This window comes from Pithys albifrons, chromosome 3 (genome assembly GCF_047495875.1).
Source record: "Pithys albifrons albifrons isolate INPA30051 chromosome 3, PitAlb_v1, whole genome shotgun sequence".
In the NCBI taxonomy this organism is placed as follows: domain Eukaryota; kingdom Metazoa; phylum Chordata; class Aves; order Passeriformes; family Thamnophilidae; genus Pithys; species Pithys albifrons.
Window position 1 is genome coordinate 60958035 of NC_092460.1, and position 24663 is coordinate 60982697.

General features: G+C 37.3%; 2 protein-coding genes across 13 annotated transcripts in view; one reads left to right on the forward strand and one right to left on the reverse strand.

Annotated features, from left to right (window-relative positions):
* The window catches only part of PPFIA2 (PTPRF interacting protein alpha 2), a 317857-nt gene extending 311883 nt beyond the window's left edge, over positions 1-5974 (forward strand). For all 7 annotated transcript variants that reach the window (XM_071552149.1, XM_071552142.1, XM_071552144.1 and 4 more), the window contains 3 exons: positions 38-197; positions 1813-1902; positions 4536-5974. In XM_071552149.1, coding sequence (XP_071408250.1) covers positions 38-197; positions 1813-1871 — 219 coding nt within the window. In that variant the 3' untranslated portion in view covers positions 1872-1902; positions 4536-5974. The remainder of the gene's footprint in view (positions 1-37; positions 198-1812; positions 1903-4535) is intronic.
* Positions 5975-7278: 1304 nt separating this feature from the next.
* The window catches only part of ACSS3 (acyl-CoA synthetase short chain family member 3), an 88891-nt gene continuing 71506 nt past the window's right edge, over positions 7279-24663 (reverse strand). For 5 of the 6 annotated variants that reach the window (XM_071552151.1, XM_071552152.1, XM_071552153.1 and 2 more), the window contains 5 exons: positions 13853-13934; positions 12747-12869; positions 8578-8677; positions 8323-8498; positions 7279-8056 (listed from right to left, as the gene is read on the reverse strand). In XM_071552151.1, coding sequence (XP_071408252.1) covers positions 7991-8056; positions 8323-8498; positions 8578-8677; positions 12747-12869; positions 13853-13934 — 547 coding nt within the window. In that variant the 3' untranslated portion in view covers positions 7279-7990. The remainder of the gene's footprint in view (positions 8057-8322; positions 8499-8577; positions 8678-12746; positions 12870-13852; positions 13935-24663) is intronic. The other variant, XM_071552150.1, reaches the window with a different exon arrangement.

Sequence of the window (24663 nt, forward strand, 5' to 3'; positions counted from 1 at the left end):
TCATTTTGCTGTTTCAAATACAACTCTGTGTTGACAGAGCGATGACAAGAACTTCAGACGTGGACCCTCCTGGCGACGACAGTTTCCTCCGCGCGAGGTTCATGGGATCAGCATGATGCCGGGCGCTTCGGAAACGCTGCCAGCTGGGTTCAGACTCACCACTACATCAGGGCAGTCACGGAAAATGCCAACTGACGGTATGCAGTCATTTCTGCACTTCCTGTTGAAAAGCAAGAGGCTTATCCTAGCATGCTAAATTGACATTTAATGCATGTCTGTCTTGCACCACAACCACCACATTCATTTAACTAGAATGAACGGAGTCTGGGAGAGTTGAATTAGGGAACAGAAACGCACTGACTTGGCACACTATTAATTTTTTCAGGTTTGCTTCAGACTGACAATGTTTATTTAAAATACAAAAAAAAAAAGGCCACCTCACCATCCTACATCTGCAAAGGAAACATTCAGAAAGACAGGAATTTATTTACTAACTTTCAACTAAGACTGCATATAATATTTAGGCAAATTTTTCATCGTATTAACCTCTGTAGCAGGTGGAGTGTATTTTAGAGAATGAACTTAGAAAAGGCTATCACCTTTATTTTCCCGTCTTTCAAATTAAGTAGCTTAGCCTTGCCCATCAATTAACTGAAGTTGCTAACAGATAATTACCATCAGATGGCTAGTTAGCAAATACTGGATTTCAGGCACTAATTAAGTTACTGTATACCAGTCTTAATCGTCTCTGGAAATCTTTTAATTTCCAAAAGATGCATTAACTCAGCAATGACTGGGAAAGTAACTAGCATACATAAAGCAACAGAGAAATATAATTTAAAAAAAGAAGTAAAATTTAAAAATCATTGTAAGAGATCAAGGAGAAGGGAAAAATCCCTATTCCTTCAGATATATGGAAGATAAAGCCAAGTATGCCTGCCTGAAGTTTGGAGAAGTAGCAGTACACAGACCGGCTTATTTAAAATACTGACATTTATTTCATCATGAGAGTATTTACGTCTATGGATAAACTTGTTTGAAAGTAATTTAATACACTGCTTGTAGTGATTACATTTTGTAACTCTTGAATGAACTTGGTATGACAGTATTAACACCTAAATTCCATTAAAGCCATCTAAATTCCATTAAAGTTTCTCACCTTTAAAAAAAATAGTTCATAGTAGCAGTCATGGATGGAATAATTTACTGATTGCATCACTGAATTCCACTGAATCCCAGCTCTCATGGCATTTCCATGGCCCACATTACTGTAGCAGCTAAGAACCTTAAAAACATTCATGAATTTCATCTTCTAGCCATGGTATGATGTAGAAGATGATATTCTCATTTTACAGAAGGGGAACTAGGGCACAAGGGAGATTTAGTGATTTACTTGAGGTCTTCCAAACAGTTTATTCTTGAGTTGGGTACTGAACTTACTAGACTTAAAGGTAAGTAATTCTGAAGACCTACATCTTCATCCAGGATTTGGCTTCCTATCTTGAAGCACTAAGAATTCAACAGTATTTAAACAGCATGATAGGTAAGAGCATTAGGACTTACAAAAATAAAGACAAAATTGAGTTTTAAACTGTATTCACTTAATACAGACTCCAATAGTACATCAAACTTGAGGAAATGCTTAATTCTAAACTAGACTCTGCCCATGACCATGCATCATAGGAAGCCACAGAACACCCTTCCCATGGGAAACAGATTGACCTGTTTTCCTCAGGATTTTAAAGAGGTCCTAGTTTCTTTGTTTTTCTTTTTCTTTCTTTTCTTTTTTTTTCTTTTTTTCTCAAATTCCAGTTGCTTCATCACGACTACAGAGGTTAGACAGCTCAACAGTTCGTACATACTCATGCTGACAAGACATAGCAAAGAAGCCAGCACTGAATTGTGAGTATTCATAAGGGGCCATCGTAAAAGGTCTTTGTAACTGTACACTGCACCCCACACTATCCAAGTAAGAGCCAGCATGGAGCAGAGGACATAACTAAAGACTCACTGGGATGGTCATTTCATCATGACAACAGTCTTTAAGCTCAGTCCAGGTGACAGTATCAACCAAACAATTTTGGTCATATGGCAGTGGGCATACCACTTGACTTTATGGGAACTCAAAACAGTTCTACCATGAGCTGGGGTCAGGGGCAACACTAGTAAAGCTGAAGAGATCTACTTTTTTTTTTTTTTTAATGAAAGCTATGTCTCAATTTAGAACATCAGGTAGCTTCATAAAACTAAAACAAAATTTCCCCATACAGAAAATCTTGCAAAGTTATCTATTGCAGAGATTCCTGCACTTCTTAAATCATTCAGAATTAACAAAGAAAGGATATTCTGAGCTAGAAACAACTCAAAATCTTAGTAGAAAAGGGAACTTTCCATGCCACCACTGAAAAATAAGTGCTGGATGTTTTTTGGATTTTTTGCTTTCTGGTTTTTTTTTCCTAAAAAAAGCTAAGTTTAGCAGCTGGTCGTACAAAGATGATGATGAAGCACATAAACTATAGAAATCTCTTTCTGTGTACTTATGTATAGATTAGAGCATGAGATTCTGTCAGTAAAGTCAATGACAAAACTTCCACTGGGTTCAGTGGTGACAGAAACTGACAGCACAGGTGCGTACCTTTTCTCCTCAGTGCTTGAGTTGCATGCTGAAAGCAATGAAGTATGACACGAAATTAAGTTCAAACACCAACCTATCTGTTAGCCCAACAGTAATGGACCAGGCGCATGAGGTGAAGTTTGAAGACTGCAACAAAGTTAGTAACTTAAAATTGATTCTAACAAAGATCAAGATTATCCAAACTGTTTATTCCCATTATATTAAAAATTACCTAAAAAGTAGCAAACCAAAACAAGAAGTAAAGTAACAGACTTTTCTGGCACTATTATTTCAAAATTTAAACAAATTGCCTGCATCTTAAAGATGAATGCATAAACAAAAACTGCTCATATGGGGTATGTGAGGGCAACAGAGGAGTTTTCAGAATTTTGTTATCACAGTCCTTAGTAACAGTTTCTTCATGGAAAGAACTGATTGATACTTGGACAAAAGGGAAACTTGTTCATTACAATGTGCCTCCTGAAATTTTCCATATCCATTTTAGACTGATTCCCAGGCTTGTAACAACTTGCCTAGACTCCACCAGCAGCTGTGTTACTCTGGTGACTAAAGTGTCTTGCATGCACAGAACCAGGGACTGACTCTAAGCAGCAGAGCAGAGAGATAGCTGCATGAGCTGTCACACAATAGTGGTATAAGAGAATTTTTAATATAATAAAGGGGACAATGCATACAAAGGGGAGGCTGAAAAGATAGCTGCAAACAGATTGCATATAGAACAAATGCAGATGGCCTGCAGATTCTTGCATTCTGCTACTCTTACAGAGATATTTTCGTATGGAAAATGTCAAAGCCTTGTATTTCAAAATATTTTATGCTAGTAATACCAATTGGATGCAACCTTACAGTGTCTTACAGTATTTCTTCACAACAACTGTGTCCCACTGATATGCTTTCAAATTGCAATTTGGGTGGGTTTTCTAAACATTTGTTGAAACCACAATGAGCTGCTAGAAACCATGAACAGACATTCTAGGACAGTTACATGAGCATACTCTGTGCAGCCCTGTTTCAGTGCACTCTCAGAATCAGAAATTTAAGAACAATTAAGACTACTGGTGCTGGCCATTTAATATTGCAAAGAAGTTTACCATAGAGAACATGGGACCAGCCAAGCTTTCTGCTGTGGTGGCTGTATGTTGCCCAGTGAAGCATCTGCAATGCCTTTACATAGCCAGTGGATTTGGCACTCACACTCTCCAAGCTTTCCCAATACTTTTATAAAACACGTCATTGCCAAGTCATATGGCTCAGTCAGGACAGTTTTGTTGCCACAGGCTGGGGCAGTAGAACATACTAGTTATACTTTAATTAAATATTAAAAGAGATTTGGCAAAATCAACAATGTACTTTACCGATAAAGGGTTCCAAACAGGATTTATAAAGACAAAATGGAGAAGCAGCATTCCAAAAAGATGTGAATGATAATCTGGAAGCAGCTGGTCCACAGAAAAGAAATCATCAGAGTGAAAAAGGTAAATGCTGTTGAACTGCAGCGAACTAGGAAGGAGAACCAGAAGTACACCAGCAAGGTCTGTACACTGAAAAAATGTGTTTAACCTTGTGCCAAACACACAGAGGTCTCCAGATGCAGGAAACTAACTCCAATGCTGATTCAAAATAGCAAGAAAACAACTATAAAATTAACATAAGCAGCTGTTTGTTTTGATCTAGGACAAAAATCAATATACATTAGTAAAATATTAAAATTCAATATTAGTAGGTTTATGTTGCAGATCTAAAATTAAACAAATGCATGCTTCCCATGGATATTCAAAGCCCATGTTTTATTAAAACATGCAACAGCATGGTTAGTGATATATTTTCTGTTGTCATTGCATCCTAGACCGAATTAGAATCAAAGAATCTCACTAATTACTGTTTATTTTTTTCCCCTTAGATGTCATCTCTTTCTTCTACTTTACCTGAAGTGCACTACCACTACTTAGGAAAAGAACATTAAAACTCTTTGCAAGAACAGGGTAATAGGGAAGAGATCACACGAGGTTTATCAGACAAACAGATATGATGTTCCTTTCATGTATTGGTTAGCTTAAAACAAGAATAAAAAAATACCTAAATTGCTACAGAAAAAAACCCCAAACCTCCCTTTTTTCTCTCAGCATCTCTGTCATCAAAAATTTGGCAGTAGTGCACATCCAAAGCTTTTATCAAATGAAGCCACACATCTTTACATTGTTCCATCTGTTTTACTGTAATATACTAGACATCTGCGTATTTACTGTGTATGTATTTCTTTTAAAATGTGTAAGTCTTATGTAAATGGATATAAATATGATTTTTTAAAAATAAAATCTATGGTACATGGGGTCTCAGTGCAAACATTTGACAATAGTGTCAATAATACTGTTTGTATCTTTCCATTCCACCATTTTTACAGTTTTTGGATTGTACCAGTCAAATGAATATGTTTAGCACAGTTAGAAGCTTCAACATGTTCCTACTGAGAAAAATCTGTCAATATTTAAAGCTGAACACCTGCCTCTGATGATGTATAACAGAATGACATGACCTGGAACTGGAGCCCAAATGGACTTCTAAAGACAAAATGGAAATGTCAGATATCCATAGAGAAGCACCATGATGGCTCACCTCTAAAAAACAAACAAATAAACCCAAAAGAACTGTTTATAAAAAAAAAGCAATTTAATAAAACATGATTTATACAAAAAACCAAAAACTTTCTTCTATGTTACCTGTGGACCAAGAAGAATCTTGATTTACCAAGAGCCACCTTTTTGTTCCAGGATCTTGAAACACCAGCCAGCATTGGAAAAGTAAATCTAATATTTGTATAGATTCAGATTCTCATTTCCAGATATATTCAACAAAAAAAAAAAAAAAGAAAAAGAAAAGAGAAGCCAACCCCCACCATTTCTTCATTCTAACAGGGCATTAGGCTCCTGTCTACTGTTACGCTTTTAGCTAAGATGGCCTTGCTGAGACTTCACAGAAGTCAGTTTTATCAGAGGAAATAACTGAAAGACAGAGTGATTAATATATAGTGTATAAAAGTTTAGAAGAGCAACTATTACCTGCTGTGGCTTTATTTGGTGGTGTTATTGTTGTTTATTCTTTGTTTAAATGGGAAGTTTCAAAGTAAGACCTACTTAATAGTCATTTACCTATTTGCTATTTTTCTGATGCTTGACCTTAGCTCAAGACCTGTCTTTTAGTTATTTCTTTTAGCAGTTTGATCTGCAATGTTTGCACGTACATTAACATTTGTTTTGTCTATTTTCATTTGGCAAACTTCGGTCAATCAGATGGTGAAAGATTTTTCTCCCCCAGTGTCAATAAAAAAAGAATTCAGTGCTATTTGTGTTTATAAGTCTATTAAGCTTGGTATGTAGTAGCATTAACCTTGGAAACCAGATGCTTCTCATAGTTAAGCATAAGCATATTTGGCATTAACAGGTTTGAGTTACGATGGATTTACTGGTCAGAATCCGCCACGAGAGGGAGCCCTGAACTTGCTGCTGGGTGCGGTATGATGGCCGGGCCTCTTGTACATACAGTTCCGCAGGCTTCACCGACGTCGTTGCTGATGTTCTTTCTCCCCCTCCTCCCTCCACCTCCTTCTGGATTATTTTAGTATACAATATCACAAAGTAAAATAATGCAAACATCATTGGTAATGGTTGCAGAAACATCTGAATGCATGTAAACACCCACATCGTCACAGCCCACACTAAAATTTAGGGGACAGGGGGAATGAAATGTGTTGGGGGAAAAAAGTGAGCCAGATCCAAAGCTGAAGTTATCCTGCAACGCCCTTACCAAAGCACCCTGCTGATTCTTTGAGCCACTACCATTAACAGTCCAGTCCTTCACAACTTCTTTTACTCTCTGTTCAGACTGTGATTTTCAGCTAAATTGAATAACTGAGGGGAAGGGAGGTCAGTGAAGGGCGGGGGACCACCTTATGCAATGATTTGGCAAAAATCAAGTGCAGTGCAGATGCAAATTAAGCTGTTTTATTATGTGACTGTATGACCTGTTTCAACGTGACTGGCCCTGCTGTATGCAGTCCCTAGTGAAAAATTACATGGACATTTTATTAGCTCTTCTGCAGCTGGTAGAGCTCACCAGCTCTACCACAGGTCACAGGCACAAGGCACCATCAGGGTACAGCTCACAGTAAGTAGTGCCTATCCCCTTTTAACTCCTACATCAATCTGTTGGTTCATTTCATCGCTTTACTTCATCCCTAACTCTATCCACCAGCACATAAGAGTGTTTCTGAACTCTTTTAGGAACCTCTCATATATCAACATCATCTGAATTTATATACTACTTATTGTTTTTCCCTCTGGAAAGGACTGCTGAGTTTGAGTAACTTCTCTGCTTTTAAACTTTTCTGCAAGTGTATATTTTTAAAGCATTTTTACATTTATTGTTTAATTAAAAACGTAGTTTGAGAAGAAATGTATGTAGAGAGTGTATCTTCCATCCCCTGACTTGTTGAGAACTCTGTAACTATTCTGAAATGGCCTACTAAGGATGAGATGCTTAGTATCTGCATTTGCTGAATTTCTTGGTTATATATACCTCAGCAAAAGCGCATTCTGTTTTTCCTTATCATAAAGGATACAAACCACAACAAAATAATTATCAGAAAATGCAAAGGGTAAGTCCCTACCTTTATTTAAAATACATGTTTTACTGACTATTACTGTGGACAAATCAAGATTTTCACAGATTTGAAAGCCAGAAATTATTCTACAACAAAGACACTTCTGAAAGTTATTGAGTAAAAAAATTATAGGAATCTAATTTATAGCAGAAAGACTTAGAGAAAAAAAAAAGAAATCAGTGGAATCAAGAAAACTAATTTTAATTTTTTTATTTTAGAAAAATTTAAGAAATATAAAGGCTTCTAATTTACAAATGAGAACAATTTATGTCTGCAACAATTTTCTCAATAGAATTCCTATTTATTGCTGTCCTCAGTTCATGACTTAACCTTCTGTAAGTTGCTGTAGCCAAACTCAAGTTACTGGTCACATTATACAAAAATGGATCGAAATGAAAGGTTATATGACATCATGTAAGATAGATAATACAGTGACTCCTTCCCTTTAAGACTACAGAAATGTATGAATTCTATTTGCAATTCTTAGCCATCTTAATAACCACCATGTATTGACAACATGCAGAGACTTTACTATGTGTCACTGGCTGTGACAATATGGTAAAGAACACAGTTATGTTTCTGCAGTAAAAACATTTCACCCCAAATCATGACTAGTTTTTAAAATGTGGTAATCTTAACAGAAAGTCTCTTTGTATACTTCAGTAACTAAAATGTTTCTTATTGATGCATTACCCCACTTAATTTTTCTTTAGCAGTTCTTCAATGTGTTTAAACACACTAGCATCTTCAATGGTTGGTGTTATCTGAAAAGGAAGAATATATAGAAGCATGTGATAGTAGACAGAATTACATTCATAGATTCTTCTAAATCTAGCCTTCAAAAGCAATCAACAAGAGAGTACCTGGAAAGCTCTGAAACATGAAAACCTTTTGGGTAAGCCACAGTAGAAATAAAATATACTACCTTAATTCATGGGCCAGCTACAGGACAGTCAAGAGAATCAAAACCATAATGCTGTGCCTTTGAGTGAGCACGTGTGCCTTATTAAAGCATGTATCTCCAACTTACCTTGTAGGGCTTTCCACTGACAAGTGCAGAAAGAGCCGAACGTGGTATCTTGCCAGAGCGTGTTTTTGGTAGCTGTTTTACAAACACTCCCTTCTGGAAAGCTGCTACAGGGCCAATGTTAGTTCGAACTCGCTCAACAATCTCTTTCAAAATCTTACCCTCTTCTGTCTTCATACCTAGTGAAGAAGGTCATATTCTTTACCTTTTCTGAGACTTTTGCAAGACTTAGTGACCGCAGTATCAGCAAGCTCTCACCTTGTCTCAGTACACACAGTGCAAATGGAACATGGCCTTTTAAAGCATCCTCCTGGCCCACAACAGCACAGTCTGCCACAGCAGGATGGAAGAGAATACACTGAGGGATAGAAGACAAAACCAAACTGAAGTAATAATAGATGAAAAAATAGTGGAAAAAATTCCATAGTCATGGATGTAAAACACAGAGTTACTTATATTTTGACAGCAAAAGGTATTTAGTCAGTACATCTCAGGATTCTAATTACATGTGTTGCAGATGAGTACGTATGTACACTTTCATACACGCAGTTACATGTATTTCTCAAACAAACACAAGAAGTAAGAACTATGGAAGCACAAGATAGAAATATAGAACAAATCAAAGGTAATTTCTTTGGGAAGTATCACATCTTTGGTTTTGTTAGTGAGATCTTTGCTGGAACAAATAACATTAGTCTATTATGATTAACATGGAGTTAAATGCATGGAGTAAGGACCAAAACCACAGAAGCACTCCTACTACAGAGCTATGAAGTCACATAGGTTTATTCTCTCTGACTCATCTTTTTTGCTCCTGTAAAGGCATAGTTTCAATACAGGCCACATACAGGCCCAGCCTCAGCTAGCAGCCAGCCTAGCTCAGCTCACTCTCCTGGGACCATTAGGTCTCAGCCTCCTGAGACAAATCAGGCAATTAAACCAGAGCCCCACTGTGCTTCCTACTATGTGTTACACAATACATTGACAAAAATACCTCAAATTCTCTTTAAGTTAAAAATGTAAGAGATTCTCTCTTCCTTCCAATTAGCCAGCTGAGGTTCTCACTTCCTGGGAAACAGTCACCAAGATCTCTCAGTACATTTCAAGATGTGTATCACTAAGTCTAGGATGAAGTTGGACTTGAGATGCCAAGAGTTGTGAATCCTCTTCCAAAGCAACTGGCTATTTTCATGTAGCTATCAGTGTGCCTTGGGGAATCTTGCTGTCAACAGTGCTTTCAGCACTTTTCAGTCCTCTGGACTCAACTACAAAGAGAACCTAAACATGACCATACACAAAGGCCACTATGTATACAAGGGCTATGTTGAATTTCACATATTGTGTTGTCAAAATCAAAGGCAATGGGATGACTAAGTTTTAAGAATAAAGCCACTTTTATGGTTCTTTTTATTAAGTAGGAATACCACATTTCCATTGGCTACTCATACAATGCCATGAGAATGAGTAAGGCAGGAAAAGCACAGAGAAGACAGAGAAAAAAACCTGAAGAAATGGAAAGCTGAATCACTGTTGTTCCAATTAGCAAAAGGAAGGCTCTTGTTGACCTGTTTGTGAAATCAGTGGGGAAGGAACAATTCAAAGGGTTCTCCATAACCCATCCTCAATACAGTTTTCACCATCTTTGGACAGAAAAGAGGAACTGGGCTCTGTGTGTCATGATCACTACAACCTACACCAAGATCAAAGTTTTTCTAGCACGTTTTGTTTGTCAGAAGCTGTATTCACTTCACAAACTGTGATCCTAGAAATGTCCCATGCTAGGAAAAGGGCAAGTGGAAAACAGTGACCTTAATAGTGCATGTTGTATCAAAGTACAGAAGCATGACCATTTATGCAAAGCTTTTGAAACAGCATAATTTTCACAGCAATTAAATATGATGTGCACAAGCTACATAGAGAACAGTGGGTTGGGCTTATCCCAGAATTAGAAGGGCAGAGGAGCCTGCTAGAAAAAAATCTGAAGCTAAATACATACCTAAACATTTGAATTCAGGTGCAGCCTACTTTGTCCAGAAGTCATTGTATCCACACTGACAAATCATACAGGAATGAATCTTACACAACTCCAAATCTCTAAAGTACTTCAATGCATCACATATGCTTAACGCACTTTGGTCACTTCTAGGCCAGAGCCTCAATAATGCATTTCATTTCCTGCCATAATACCCATTCTTTTCTGTTCTGACTTCTTGATCCTGGCCACAGAAACTTGATAGCCAAAGGAAAAAAAAAAGGGGGAAAGGGCAATGAATTATGGAAAAGTAGGTATTAAGGTCTACAACTAGAGTAACTGTTGTTTTCCACAGGTCTGCAGTAATCTGACATTACCATCAAATACCATGATTACCTACCAGGCATCAACAGGACTTGTAAGTGGCTTTTTTTCTAGTACCTTGTTTTTGGCCATTCCAGTCTGCACTTATTCATTAGCTGAATATTGCAGTTACTGTGTTGTTTTTCTATCAACATGTCTTTGACTTTTCAAGTGCTAACTTCAAATGACTGAAATTACTAAATACTAAAAAAATTAGTAAATACTAATTTGAAAATTAACAAACTTTCTAAAACAACTGAAAATAACAGAATCAGCACTAGACATTTAAAAATTTTTAAAAGTAATTAAAAACTTGAAGTGAAATGGCTTTCCTGGAATGATCTCTCGGCAAAGGGTGGATGCAAATGCTGCAGCAGACAGAAACAGGATGATCAGGAAAGGGATTTCTCATGCCAAATTCCTCAATTTCAAGTCTGTTGACTCAGGTAGTCAAAATTCGATTTGGATGTTTTTCCAAAAGGGGCAGGGAGGTTCACCATGATAAACAGACAAGAGTCAGATGGACCAAGACAAGCTGAGGTTATCATGGTGCCTACTGCACTGTGTAAACCATGAGCTCCCATGGTTTTAAATAGACACCTTAGACAAAGAAACTAATTGTTTAGAATATAATGAAACTGAAATACTTAGTCAAAGAACTGAGAAAAAATTTGTTATGCTTGTAATGCAGCTATAATGTAAATGCAGATAATATACTTGCTCGACAAGGTGACTGTCACTTAATTAGATGCCAATTCAATGAACCTCTAATTTTGTATTTACTGATCTTACTGAGAAGCTAATTGTGGTCTTGTTAATGCCTTCCCATTTAACTAGCAATTTCCTGTGCATACATTAACACCACTCTTGGTTTTTAGCTTTGTTCAAAAGGTGTCAGTGATGAAACATTTTTTTTTTGTTTCTAGGGGAAAGACCTAACTAGCAAGGAGAAAAAAAGACACTGAGCTGGGTATGATGGTAATACAAAGGTAATACAGCAGATGAGGTGATTCAATCCATCATTTGTTATAGCAGTTTGAGATTCAGGGTGAAGCAAAAAACAATGCCCAGCTCAGCCCCTGAGCAGTAGAGCAATAAGGGAGGAGGATGAGATTCCCTGCTGCACTTTAGGAGGGCAACACAAAAACCTGACTTCCAGGTTTAGCTCCCTGGCTGACAGATTGTCAACAGACTGACTGTGTCTATCTGAATTTGTTCACTTCAGTGTAATCAGAATTTCTTATATTCTCTTCTAAATTTCCTAGCCTTTAAAAAAAATACTCACTAGCCTAACAAACATTACAAACCAAGAAATTACTGGTTTGTGATTCAGTAAACTGTTAAATTCAGAGTTCTTATAAGTGTATTTTTCCTTGTACATGACCAGCACACCTTTTCCTATACTTCCCAAATAAGGAACTGATATGTCATCAGGGAAATTTGTAACTGGCAATCAATCACAGCAGTTGCAGAGGGGTGAGTGAGCAACGATATGAAATTCAGACACTATTATGTACTGCACTATTTTCAACGTTTTGAGTTGCATGGGTATTACATTAATGACTCCCAATTTAACAGCAGGAGGTTTTTACAGAAATTTTCATTGCTCATTTAGCACTGCTCATACAGCAAGAGACAAAACAGCTGTCAAGAAACTGTGAAGGAAAGTCTTCAAATGAAGACATGTGAGGCTATGTGAAAAGAATTCATCCAACACTGAGCACTGTATTTTAGGAATAAAAGTTTCTACTCCTAAGTAACTACAGTAGTTGGTGAAACTCCTTGGCACACTGACCCTACTTTACCTTAACATATTCCCAAATAAATATGTTATCAGAGCTAACAGCTGTGCTTCCCATATGCCTGTCTTATCAATCCCATGGTACAAACTGCTTATTATTGACTAAATTTATTATGTTCTGGAAAGCACCTTAATAGGAAGAAGCTGAAATAGGAAATGTTTTGGTTAAAAATACCAACAGAAACGCAAATAAGAAGAGCAGAAAGCGAATGAGTTATTTTGTGAGATTTTCAGTCTCAATTTGTTCTATTCATCTTTCACTCTTCTATTTTGCTGTCAGGCTATGCTAACCTCTTCAATTGCACCTGCTGAAATTCTGTGTCCAGCAACATTGATCACATCATCAGCTCGAGACAGCACATATAAATAACCATCTTCATCCATATAACCAGCATCCATAGTATCGTAATATCCCTAAACACAACACAATGAAAAATAAATTCAGAAAGAGTACTAGGAATATCAGTAATTTACCATGAAACAAACAAAAAGAAAAATCAACCCTTTTTCAAATTAAATATGCATTTGGTGCTTGAAAGATTTAATTCTGTAATATTTTTCACTATTTTTATGTCTAATATGCCATGCAGCTCCTTTTCCAGAAAGGTTTTGCAGTCTTTGTTAATACAGAACAGAAGACAATGCATAAACTTGCATTTTTTTCCAACTCTGCTTACTTTGATCCCTGACAGCTTGGAGGAGGATGTTGCCTGGATCTACACAAGGAGAATGGAATTGTTACAATATAATGACAGTTATCAAATTGCTCCTAAAGATATTTCTGTTTGCTGTATCCAAACATAGATCGCCATCATGATGCAAGTGCACATGAGAACTAATTCACCTGACCAATTCACTTATTTACTTTTATTGAACATCTACTGAACATATATTCCATTTTGAACATTTGTATAGGGCCAATCCCTTCCTACAATGAAAGGAGGCAGCCAATCCTGGGATAGTTCATCTGACACGGAAGCATAAATAGTGCAATAAGGAGCCTCCAATGTATTTAAGTGCATAGCGGACAAGTGTGCATTTTGGACTGATACCAAGATAACATGACTGCATGGCAGTAGGAGTAGTATATTTGAAGCTATGCTAGTCTAAGGTTGCAGGCTTGCACCTTTTATTAGGTTAAATGACATAAAATTACTTTTGGCTCAGAAGCTTGAGATTTACTTCTTCTGTTTCAGATCTCAAAAAAACCCAGAATATGCCCAGGAGCTTAAGTTATAGATGAAAAAAGTTTCACCTTGAAATGGTTTTACACTTATATCAAAGATCTCCAATTAAATTATGACAATTTATTATAAACTGTTATCCATGTTAAATCTCTTATCATTCAGTTCTGCACGACTACCTAGAGTTGATACAAAAGATTCCATAATTCTTACTGGAAACTTCTGGAAATATAACTTCTGGAATGTTTCTTGATTTTCCCAAAGACCTGAAAATGCACCAGGAGGCAAAGGCAACCTTAAATTGAAAAGAGCAGAGGGAAGTAGTAAGAAATACAGATATAACAAGTACAACTGAGGCTCTCCATTCATCCTTCATATTCAGATAATCATTGTTTATACAATGAGAAAACAGTTCAGCTTAATAATATGTGGACAACAGATAAAAAAGAACATATATTATTGCGAACATATGCACATAGGTCTGCACTGTATTCAGACCTGACTTTTTATATAACACAAGCAAAACACCACATACTGTACTATAAATATGTTAACAGCATTCAACTTTCAACATTTCTAAGGATTGAGAATCTGTCAGAAATGAGTGCATATATTCTATGATACAGGCAACTTCATTATCTCTTTCTCTAACACCCATACATACTCACACATGCATGACAGATGAATTAGGAGACATGCAAATCTTCAGTTTCTGTTAAAAGATGTAACTCAGTGGATTTCAATTATGATCAAATGAATAAAGATGCTTTTATATGTAAACTGCACAAAATTATTGGAAAGACTGGAGAAGTTCTTTGAAAGTATATTGATAAAAGTCACTAGTAGAACTTTCTAAAATAATTGAACTTTTTTTTTTTAGAAAGTGAAGCTGCAAAATTCTGGATTGCTTCATTTGCTAAGTTTTGAATGCATACTATACATCCCTTACCCAACGCTATGAGCATGAGAAAATATGGGACACTTCACATACATATGAAGACAAGAAGCTACAGGAGCCTCAGCTAACAAAGAAGTGGTTGTTTCTGCCTTCAAATCTCTGACTGGGTTAAACACAGGTTTCTTCAACTGCTTAAGAAATATATATTGAGGCATATCAACACAAGTTTTATGAGGTTTACCCTAATGATAGAGAGAGAATGACCATGCAAGCAAACATATTTATTTAAATAAAATCATAAACATCCCATACAGGTTTTACTAGCATATGACTGCAATCCTAACTAGCAAACATTTAGCCAGAGGTATTTTGCTTTCTACTGGTAGTGTGCCCGTGACACCTGAAGGCAACATCTCTAGCAGTGAAACGCTTCTGTAGCATAGCAACACTGGTATCATTACAAGTCTCCTATGATGTTCAGGCCACAAGAACAGGTGCCACTACCTCTGTGACATTTATAAAAAGAGTAGTTATCTATGTAGCTATCTATGTATCTATCTATCCATACATTAATCCTAAGTATGGCATAAATATAAATACAATATAAATAGTACAAACTACACTGAAAAGGCCATATCATCCAGTAATGATTCGAATACATAGGGTTTTTGACAATCCTAGGGTTTTTTTCAGCTTAATTCAGCTCCGCACAACTGAATGTACTACTATAAACATTACTACTTTCTCTGAGGGCTGTGGCTCAACATGTCCCATAAATCACATTACTTGAAAGTACAGTTAGGAAAGTATGGCCAGAAATGCCAAGACACTTCCCAGGTAGACATGCAGGGTTCAGGAAGGCAGGTTGGTTTCTGCTCATCTAGAATAAATTCACTGCCCTAAGCTTACTAAGCATCTCTGTGATAAACAAACATGACCTATAGAGTGTTTGCCTTGAAAAAAAGATTTAAAAACCAATATATTGATCCTGGTGTTTGTGTACATATGAGTTTAGAAGAAAAAAATCTTTTGTTTAGATTAAAGGAAAACCACAAGAGAATGACAGTTACTATGGTTGTTGCCTGGTTGCTAATAGCATAGCAATTCATAACAGCCTCAGTCACTGCAAATTTTGCTCTTTAAATTTATTTAGCAGTCTGAAACATCCTTGTGATAGGAGAGGAAGGACAATTCATATTGATAAAGTCCTTAATTTCCCCATAGCTCTATTCAGTACTTTGCAGTTAGTAATTAAATAGAAAAAAAATTACTGCTGAAATCAGAAAAGTATTTTCCTTTCAGTAACTGTTTAGAAATCTAAACACAGAAGTGCATAACATATCACCAAAAATGTAGTCTTTGCTCCCACCAACTCCTGGTTTGGATTTTTATTTTGGGGCGGGGTGGGTGGAGGAGGGCAGAGAGGGTATCTCATGTTTCATTGTGTTGTTTTGGTTGGGGTCTTTTTTAGGAAAATTGCATTGGTAAGTACATCCTCAGAGCATATTTCTTGAGTCTGTGGAAAACAGATTGCTAAACTAGTGGCTACCACAAGTATCTCTATAGTGCATATCATGCACTATATCGTGCACAATACAGGCAACATCTGAAAATGTGCTTCCATGGCTTTCTATGAAAGATTGCTTTACATTAAGACCCCATTCATCCACTAAGCAGGAATTCAATGCCATCTTCCGTGTGTCCATCTTTCAGGCAAAATAATTCCAGAACAGTGGGCACATACAATTCTTTCATGAGAGTAAAGTTCTTAGCATCATGACTGACTAGAATTTCTAGTTTCTGTGCAAGCACAACTAATAAAGGCAGAATTCAGTTTGCCAGAACATAATTACATGTATTGGAATTTTGTCAGGACATCAGAACCGAAATGTCGGGAGGCAAAAATACCTCCAACCCACTGCTGTCAGGGAGAAGGCTGCCATAAATTCCAAAGGGAGCAGAACTGGATCATAATTACATGCAAGTAGCCAGAAGAGATAAAATGAGAGAGTCAGAAAATAACAGCAACCTGGAAGCAAACATGCCTTGCTTTTCTCAACCTCTCCATACAAAAAAAGGAACATTTTGGGATGTTTGGTTTCAGAGAATCACAGAATCAATTAGGCTGGAAAAGGCCTCTGAGATCATCGAGTCCAACTTATGATGTAACATCGTGATGTCAACTAGACCAGACACCAAGTGCCACATAGAGTGTTACATTAAACACTTCCAGGGACAGTGACTTCACCACCTCCATAAGCAGTCCATTCCAATGCCAAATCACCCTTTCTGTGAGGAACCTCCTTGTTAATATACAACCTGAACCTCTCCTTGTGCATCTTAAGACTATGTCCTCTTGTCCTGTTGCTGGTTGCCTGGGAGAAGAGACTGGCCCACACGTGGCTACAATCCCCTTTCAGAGCCACAAGGTCTCCCTTGAGCCTCCTCTTCTCCAAACTAAACAACTCCAGCTCCCTCAGCCTCTCCCCATAGGGATTGTGCTCCAGACCCTTCACCAGACTCATTGCCCTTCTCTGGACTCACTCCAACAAGTTTGTATCTTCTCCCTGTAACACATGACTACAGGCATACAATATTTAAAAACTACTGCCTTTTTGCCCAGACACTGAGTTGATACTCAAGACCCTTTGGGGTTATTTTTATCAAGCAGGTATATTGATCAAAAATTCCAGGTATGCATAAGTAAGCATGATTGCCCCACAGATGGTCCTAGTTTCCTTTCACAAAGGAGAGAACCACAAACCAAAGCAGAAAGAAGTAGGTTCCCTCACTACCATTTCCACAAAATACAAAGAAGTTGCTTTGCTTGGTTTTCCTTTGGGACATATTCACTGTATTTCTCTAGCTATCTGTTAACTCTCCCCCTGCATGCCAAAGCACAAAGAAGCAGTAGTGAGCCTCTACACCTGCTAACAGTTCAAAGATGAGCCCTCCTTTACAGGAGTCTTGTTTTGATTTTTCATATGGTCATAACTGGTAGTGTCTTCTATTTTAACATTGCTTCTTCTTTCTACAGAAGACAGTCACTAGCTTCAGCAAATACAAATTCAAGACAAGCTTGACAGCTTTTTGTAAAACATGAATTTGTTCGCAGTTATATTGGATCAGGCTAACTAAAGTCAACTTAACTAGCAAAGAGGCAAAGTTTCAAATCCAAGTGGAGGTTCAAGCGCAAATTCTACAATGAGATAAATAAAAACATGCGAATGAAAAGTTTACCTCTGGATTCCAAACCTCAAAAAAAGATGTACAGGTCTGAATTTTGATTGCTATTCCAGTTTTTCACCAGTTCAATAACAGCAGTACAATTATGCTATTCTCCATTTACTCTGGTGAAATCAAGATTAAAACTGTAGAACTACAAGAGTATAGATCCAGGCCCATTTCTCATTTCAGGGTTGAATACATTTAGAACAGCACTAGAAAAACCAGGTAAACTGTGTAAATTAATGATGTAAATTATATGGGTTCATTTAACAAAGATTCACTCCGGTTACATTTTACAAAGATAAGAAGGTAATTTCCTTATAAACTGGAGAAACTGAGACAGATAGGTGAGCTCAGCAGCATGACAAAAATACCTCTGAAGTACTTTAACAGTCATTATTTGTTTTCTAAGCATTGTTTCAAAATTCATTTATTTTTCATACAATGGTAGCTGACCTTTCACAGAACAGTCCACTCTTTAGCTTAGCCCAAGAAAATCTAACTACCACGTATAACACGCTTTCAAAATGACACTCATCAAAATGGTGTAAGATTACTTGTTAACAGAACTAAGCAATTATAGATAGAGCTCTCAAAAGATAATTTACACAGAAAATCAGATTTTTGGAAGTACAAATGAAAGTCAAAAACTATTGGCAATGCTACCTTGCTGAAATTCAGAAGACATCCTTTTATTTTATGGTAGACAATGACACTCACAGGCTGTTCATTACAGCCAGTCAAAGCAAGTATAAGTCACTGTTAAATGAGTTTGGGCTTATGAATGGAACTAAATCATCTTGACTGGCAGCTATAATGATTACACAGCTTTTATGTAGTGCTGTGCATAAACACCACTCTTACAGAAATTTTTGATTGCAAGTTTGAAAGGCATCTGGAAGCTTTTTCAGACACTAGGAACAACAGCACATGAAAGGGTAGAGAAGAGTAGAGGATCTCAAATGTTCATCTGTCTGCATGAAATACTACTTCAGTTAGCTGAAGGGGGTCACAAAAGTTAGTCTCAGTGTGGATTTTGCAGAAAAAATATAGTGGGGAAGAGAGAAAGCAATCAAAACCTAGTGGAAGTGATTGGAAAATGTTCAAAGTAAAGAAAGTTCACATGCTATTTACATGTACTCAGACAGAGATCTGCTAGAAAACCCATTTTGCTCAGATTGCTCTCACACTGGAAGTCCTCCTTATTGTACTTGTTGATAAACATGTAGAAGGCTTTCAGGGAGATAAATCTTTTGCACAGATTTTTTTATCTGAACTGACTGCCCATATAACACAGGCTAAAAGATGCCATCTACTAAATCCTGCCTGAACCTGACAATTTTTGGTTAAAATAGATATCCAGACTTCACCTAGTAAGTGTCAAAGTAAACCATCCCACTCCCTAGAATTTGTTCCAATGGTTTAATACTTTCACTGTTAAAACAGTGTTTTATTTCTCATCTGAATACATCTAGCTTCAGCTTCCTATCTCTTCACGATAGATTAAACAGCCATCTCTCAGAGATGTTTTTGTCCTCTGGGTATTTCCTGGCCTTGACAAAGCTACTATTTTACCAGTCTTGGCTGAACTACATGCCACAGGTTTTCATACCACAAGCATTCCAGCACTATGGTCACAATCATTCATATTTTCCCTAAAGCATACTTATTTTCTGAATAGCCTTTTGTAATATGGCCATAAGAACCAAACACAACGCATTAATAGATTTATGAACATCATATTCATAGATAGTAATGTTGGCTCCTTTTCAGTTTCCCTACTGAATAACAAGGAATGATATTGCCTGCTTAGTTACACTTGCAGCTACCTTTCATTCAAAGATCTTGTGTATTCAGAGGTTTAGCCACTGTAACATAAGAGCTCCTTTGAAAGTCATTGCTTTCTAGGGTCACTCATCTTATAAATCTAGCAAATCTTCACTTTACCTGGCTGTGTAGCCCTTACTTACAAGAACATATTGCCATTGCCTCTTGGTCTCCTATTCTTCCTGGACAGCAGGAGAGCATAAAGAGCTGTGACCTTTATCATGGGTGTATCCCAAGTAAGAATGTCCAAATGTTGACCCATCAACTCTTACAAGATTTTTCTTTATTTTTTAATGGAATACCAAGATACTACACTGTGCTGCAAAAGATTACATCTTTTTCTATCTCTTTTCTTTCCTTTAAGCTCTCCTGGTTAGCCTTATTGTGCATTTTAAAGATTACATTCCTGGCCTCAGGTTGCTACAGACTTCCACATAGATGCTGATTTTTTTTAATGCATTGCAAGAAATATTGAATGAGTAAGCTTTTTATTGAACATTTATTTGCTCGCTAAATACAGTATAAAGATTGAACAGCATACCACACATACAGGAACTGTAAAAGGGTTGCTTACCTCTGAACAACTTCTCTTCTACTAAAGGACATTCACTTTAAAGTATTTATTTCAAAAGTACTGTCATGTTTCTGCTTGGCTAACTTAAAATCTCTATAATGTAAGTAATGATGCCGAAAGTGTTTTTGTTCTGATTTTCACATTTTGTAGATTTTAGGAACACATCTTGTAGATTTTTAGAGGGTTAATATTTCTAACAGTTTAAGTTTAATGCCTTTCTATCACTACCCCTGTCCCAGAACAGGGAGCTCAAATTCCTTTAGTTAATTAATCTTGTTTAGACTCCTTTCCAAGGTAAAGAGCTGAAGGATATCAGAAGGCCTACAGAATGAAACATAAACACAGGTCAGAGTGACCCAAAAGCCAGAATTGGATGAGCTCCAAGAGACCTTTGTGTGCCCGAGGAAGAAGAGTTGAAGACAGAGGGTCTTGACGACCCCAGACCCAATTCCAGGGGTGGGACTGGGGCTGGACTGAGAAATGTGTAAAGCAATGATTGGAGGGATCTTATTATAAAAGCCATGGAAACAAGAACTGAGACACATGCATGTCATCCTGTATTCCTGTGAGCTGTAGGCCCTGTGTTATTAAAGGACCTTTACTTTTTATCTTACCCTACACTAACGTGGCTCGAAGTCCTGTTTTTGGGGGGAAGGGTCATTCACAGTATCAATAATAAAAAGCTGTAAATTTATCATTGCTCTTTCTTTATAAATATTGACTATTAAAATTTATCATGAATAAATATTATTTTAAATACTTCATGTTTTACAGCACTGTAAATAAAGTTTTGCTTGATTTTACTCTATATAATGGAGTGAGTCATTTGAATAATTCTAACTCTTGATATAATATTTTTCTTCCTCTTCCTCCAGTAATCCCAAGTTCCCCCCCAAAAATCCCCATTAATACAGAGCCTCTGACATAGTCACTATTCTTACACGCAATCTAACCAATGCAACCTAAGCATTTCAGAATCACTGTAAGATGTAACTACCTTGTCTCACCACCTGCTGAATATGGAACACATTTATGTGATTCTGTGCAGTGGAGATCAGTAAAGCAAACTTGTAAATACTTGCCATGCAAACCTCCTTTATTATGGCACTATTAACTATACAAACATGAGAGGAAGTGTAACTCAGGTCTAGCAGGAAATTTACTGACAGTCACTACTCTATGGACAGAATGAACAGAAGGCAAATGCAATCCTATTGCTGTGGATGAATATAAAGAATAATGCTAGCTAATGAGACAGTGCTGATGACTGCTTCAGAAATAATGGGTTTGTGATCTTTACAATGTGCAAGAGCAAAACTGAGTTTCCCACTGCACTATAATTTAAATGGGATTTCTCTGTTTTTAATGTTCCTTGAAAGAACAGACAACTTAGAAAACTCTCATGGCTAATCACTTTCGAGTGTGTATTAATTACAAGCAGACCAGAAAAATGCAAGCAGAAGTGTGTCACTAAACCAGACTGGTCTTGCTAATGGAAATGGAGGTCATTCCTTCTATCATTTTCACTTCAGAATAAATTCTCAGAATCTTTCATGTCTAAAATTCCTAGCTAAAAGACACATATATAAATTTTAAAACAATTCATACAAACTCACCCTCATGAGCTGCATTCATCTTCAATTCCCCTTGTCTTTCCATCATAAATGTGACAGTGCTTTTGATTACTTTATACTGAAAGACTTGTGAAATCAAAAATGTCATTGCGTTGTCCAAGTAAATTAGCCAATATAAGAGTTCTTGGCAGAGAAAAATCTCTCCAAAGGGCAGAGATGATGGTTACATGAAAAAACCTCCCAGTAGCAGTTGGCAGATGAGTAAAGAAAAGAACATAGTTGGGGCAGCAAGATGGAGTAATTACATGAAAGAATTATTTTTCTAAACTATCTGGCTCCTCTGCAGGATAAAATTAAAACTTAAAAGCTCTGCTGCAAGAATAGATACTTTAAATACTGTACTTATGAACACTGCAGGCCTCAAGCAACACCAAACAGTCTTCATTGCGAGTTAGTCTGTAACAAAAAATAACCAGGAAGCAGCACACCAGTTCTGCACAGCTGGCACTGTAAGCAGTGTATGGCCATTCTCCTTTCCAAGAAATACTGAAGAATATTTCTCAACTCATACATGCTACACATGAAGCAAATACCTGCATTTTTTTTCTAAAATAGTACACCATATTTTGCTGCTAAGAGTATGAGAGAGTAATAGTCAGAACCATCATGACTCCCCTTTTAGCTGCATGGGGACAGAGCCCTGAGGTGACAAACACACACTGCTAGCAATGGGAATCATCTCCACTATTTTTAAGGGGTCTATACAAGTAGAAGACTGCTGAAGAAAAAAAAAGGCTTCTTTGCAGGAGGGCTTTATGACACTCTGTTCTAATAAAAATTTGAAAGTTTTAGAATTAAATAACTGCTTAGATAAATGATGCAGAAGATAGAAAATGTGATGCCTTAATCTATTGGCCATTGATTTCTATGACCAAAAAAACAATTAACTCAGCAGCAAATTGTGTCACTTACTGGAATGAAACCTGGAACAAAATGTTAAGGTCCTGTGAACTGTAATACTCTAAAACCAACTTCTGTTTTAACAAACCCAAGCTTCAAATGTTGGAAGGGTTAAAAATTCCACAGTTATCTCCTAAACCTCATCAATACCTTTTTGGATTTTCTTGGCTTGTGTTTTTCAGGTTTGTTTCTGTTTTGGTGTGCGATTTTTTAAACTGGAGAATGAACTTTAGGAGATCCTATTGTCTCAAAAGACTAAGTCAGAAAAAAAGGCTGCAATAGAAAGAGGGGTGATAGTTAACCTACCTCAGAATTAGTTTCATATCAACTCTTTTATGATAAAATGTAATTTCTTTGCCCCCTACTTTCCCCTCTATTTTTGAATGGCTATTACAATAAATATGGACAAAATAAAATAACAGTATGTCAGTGTCATTACTTTTTCTTCAGTGATACACTGCAAAAAAACTCAAAACAAGCAGAAAAAAAATCTCTCCTTATCAGTTTATTTAATTGCAGCAAAAGTCATGCTGAACAAGATAAAACAAACCAAACTGTACTACTATAACAACAACTCAATATACAAGCTCATTTGTAATCCTTTTTGTCTTGGTTTAAAGACAAATACTGGGACAGGAACTCAAATAAAATTAAATCCCTCCCCCTTTTATTCAGCCCTGCCTCTAATACAGAGCAACAAAAAAATGAGTGGAGCTTATTAGTGAAAAAATAACAATTTACTAACATGGAAAAATAGTGGGTTTTCCATCCCACCTCCCATGTCTACCCCATGTTCATGTAGGAAGAATACAGGTTGCTTCATATGGTATTATCCCCCCTCCCTCACCAGGGAACACCTGTTTCTAATAGCAAGGACTCTAGTTTGCACCAGCAAGACATGGATGAAGCTCTCTTTAAACTCCTGAGTGTTTGGTGGCCATCTCTAACTCCCTCTGTTACAGTCTGGAGGTCTGCACCGTTTCTCTGTGGAAGAGATGTGGGCCCATAACAAGGCATTGACAATCTCATCACATGTCTGGAGTCTATTCATTATAGTGCCCACTGTCTCTTGGTTCTACTTCCAAGGTACTGTTGGTAAGAATATACTGGAATATGTTGATGGCCCTTGGCATGCAAGTTTCAACCCCATCTGCAATGTGCACTTGACTTTGTCTGGGTTGTTACTGGATTGCCCATCCCCTGCACAAAGTACCACTAGCAATGCCAGTTCTCTCAGGCATATGATTCCTTGCTCCATTGTCTTCCAAGGGTCATGATGCACCTGTAAGTGCATCTATCCCTCACACTTAGGAAAAGCTGCATCTAGAGGCTGAGAGGTTCTGATTTCCTCAGGAATCCCTGGTCAATGCCCATATCCTGGGACAGAGATCCCAAAAACCTCGCTTAAGTACCATCAAGCTGCACACCTTCGCCCACAAGATCCCAGACTCAAATCAGCCAGGTCAGTATGAGCTCTCCTGTTCATCAGGTGATGTCCTTCCACAGATTGCATAGATTACTGAGTCCACTGATGGTGAGGGTCCCACCTCCCCATCGTCATCCACCTGGCAAACTCATTTGGTCTTGTATTTCCCCTTTTGGACAGGGGTGACTTCTGGCTTGGGTTGCCTTTCTGGCTTCACTGAAGCCTGAGAGGCTGTGGTGTCTGTTACTGTTTCCTTTCCTCCTGAAGATGCTGTACCATACGAAGCAGTGTCCAGTAGGCAGTGGCCAAGGCTCAGCATGTCACCAAAAGCTGCAATAAGCTGCCCTTCTCTGGAGCTGCCACAGCATTTTTCCTTCACAAATCTTATCACTTAACAGGGTCTCGTCCGCAGCTCATGTGCCTCTTGCCTCAATCCTGAGCTAACTACACTGACAATTCATCAAAATTGGTACATCTGTCCCAATGCTTCAACTTTTGACAGATTTTCAGTTCACTGAAGGTTACTGCTAATCTTAA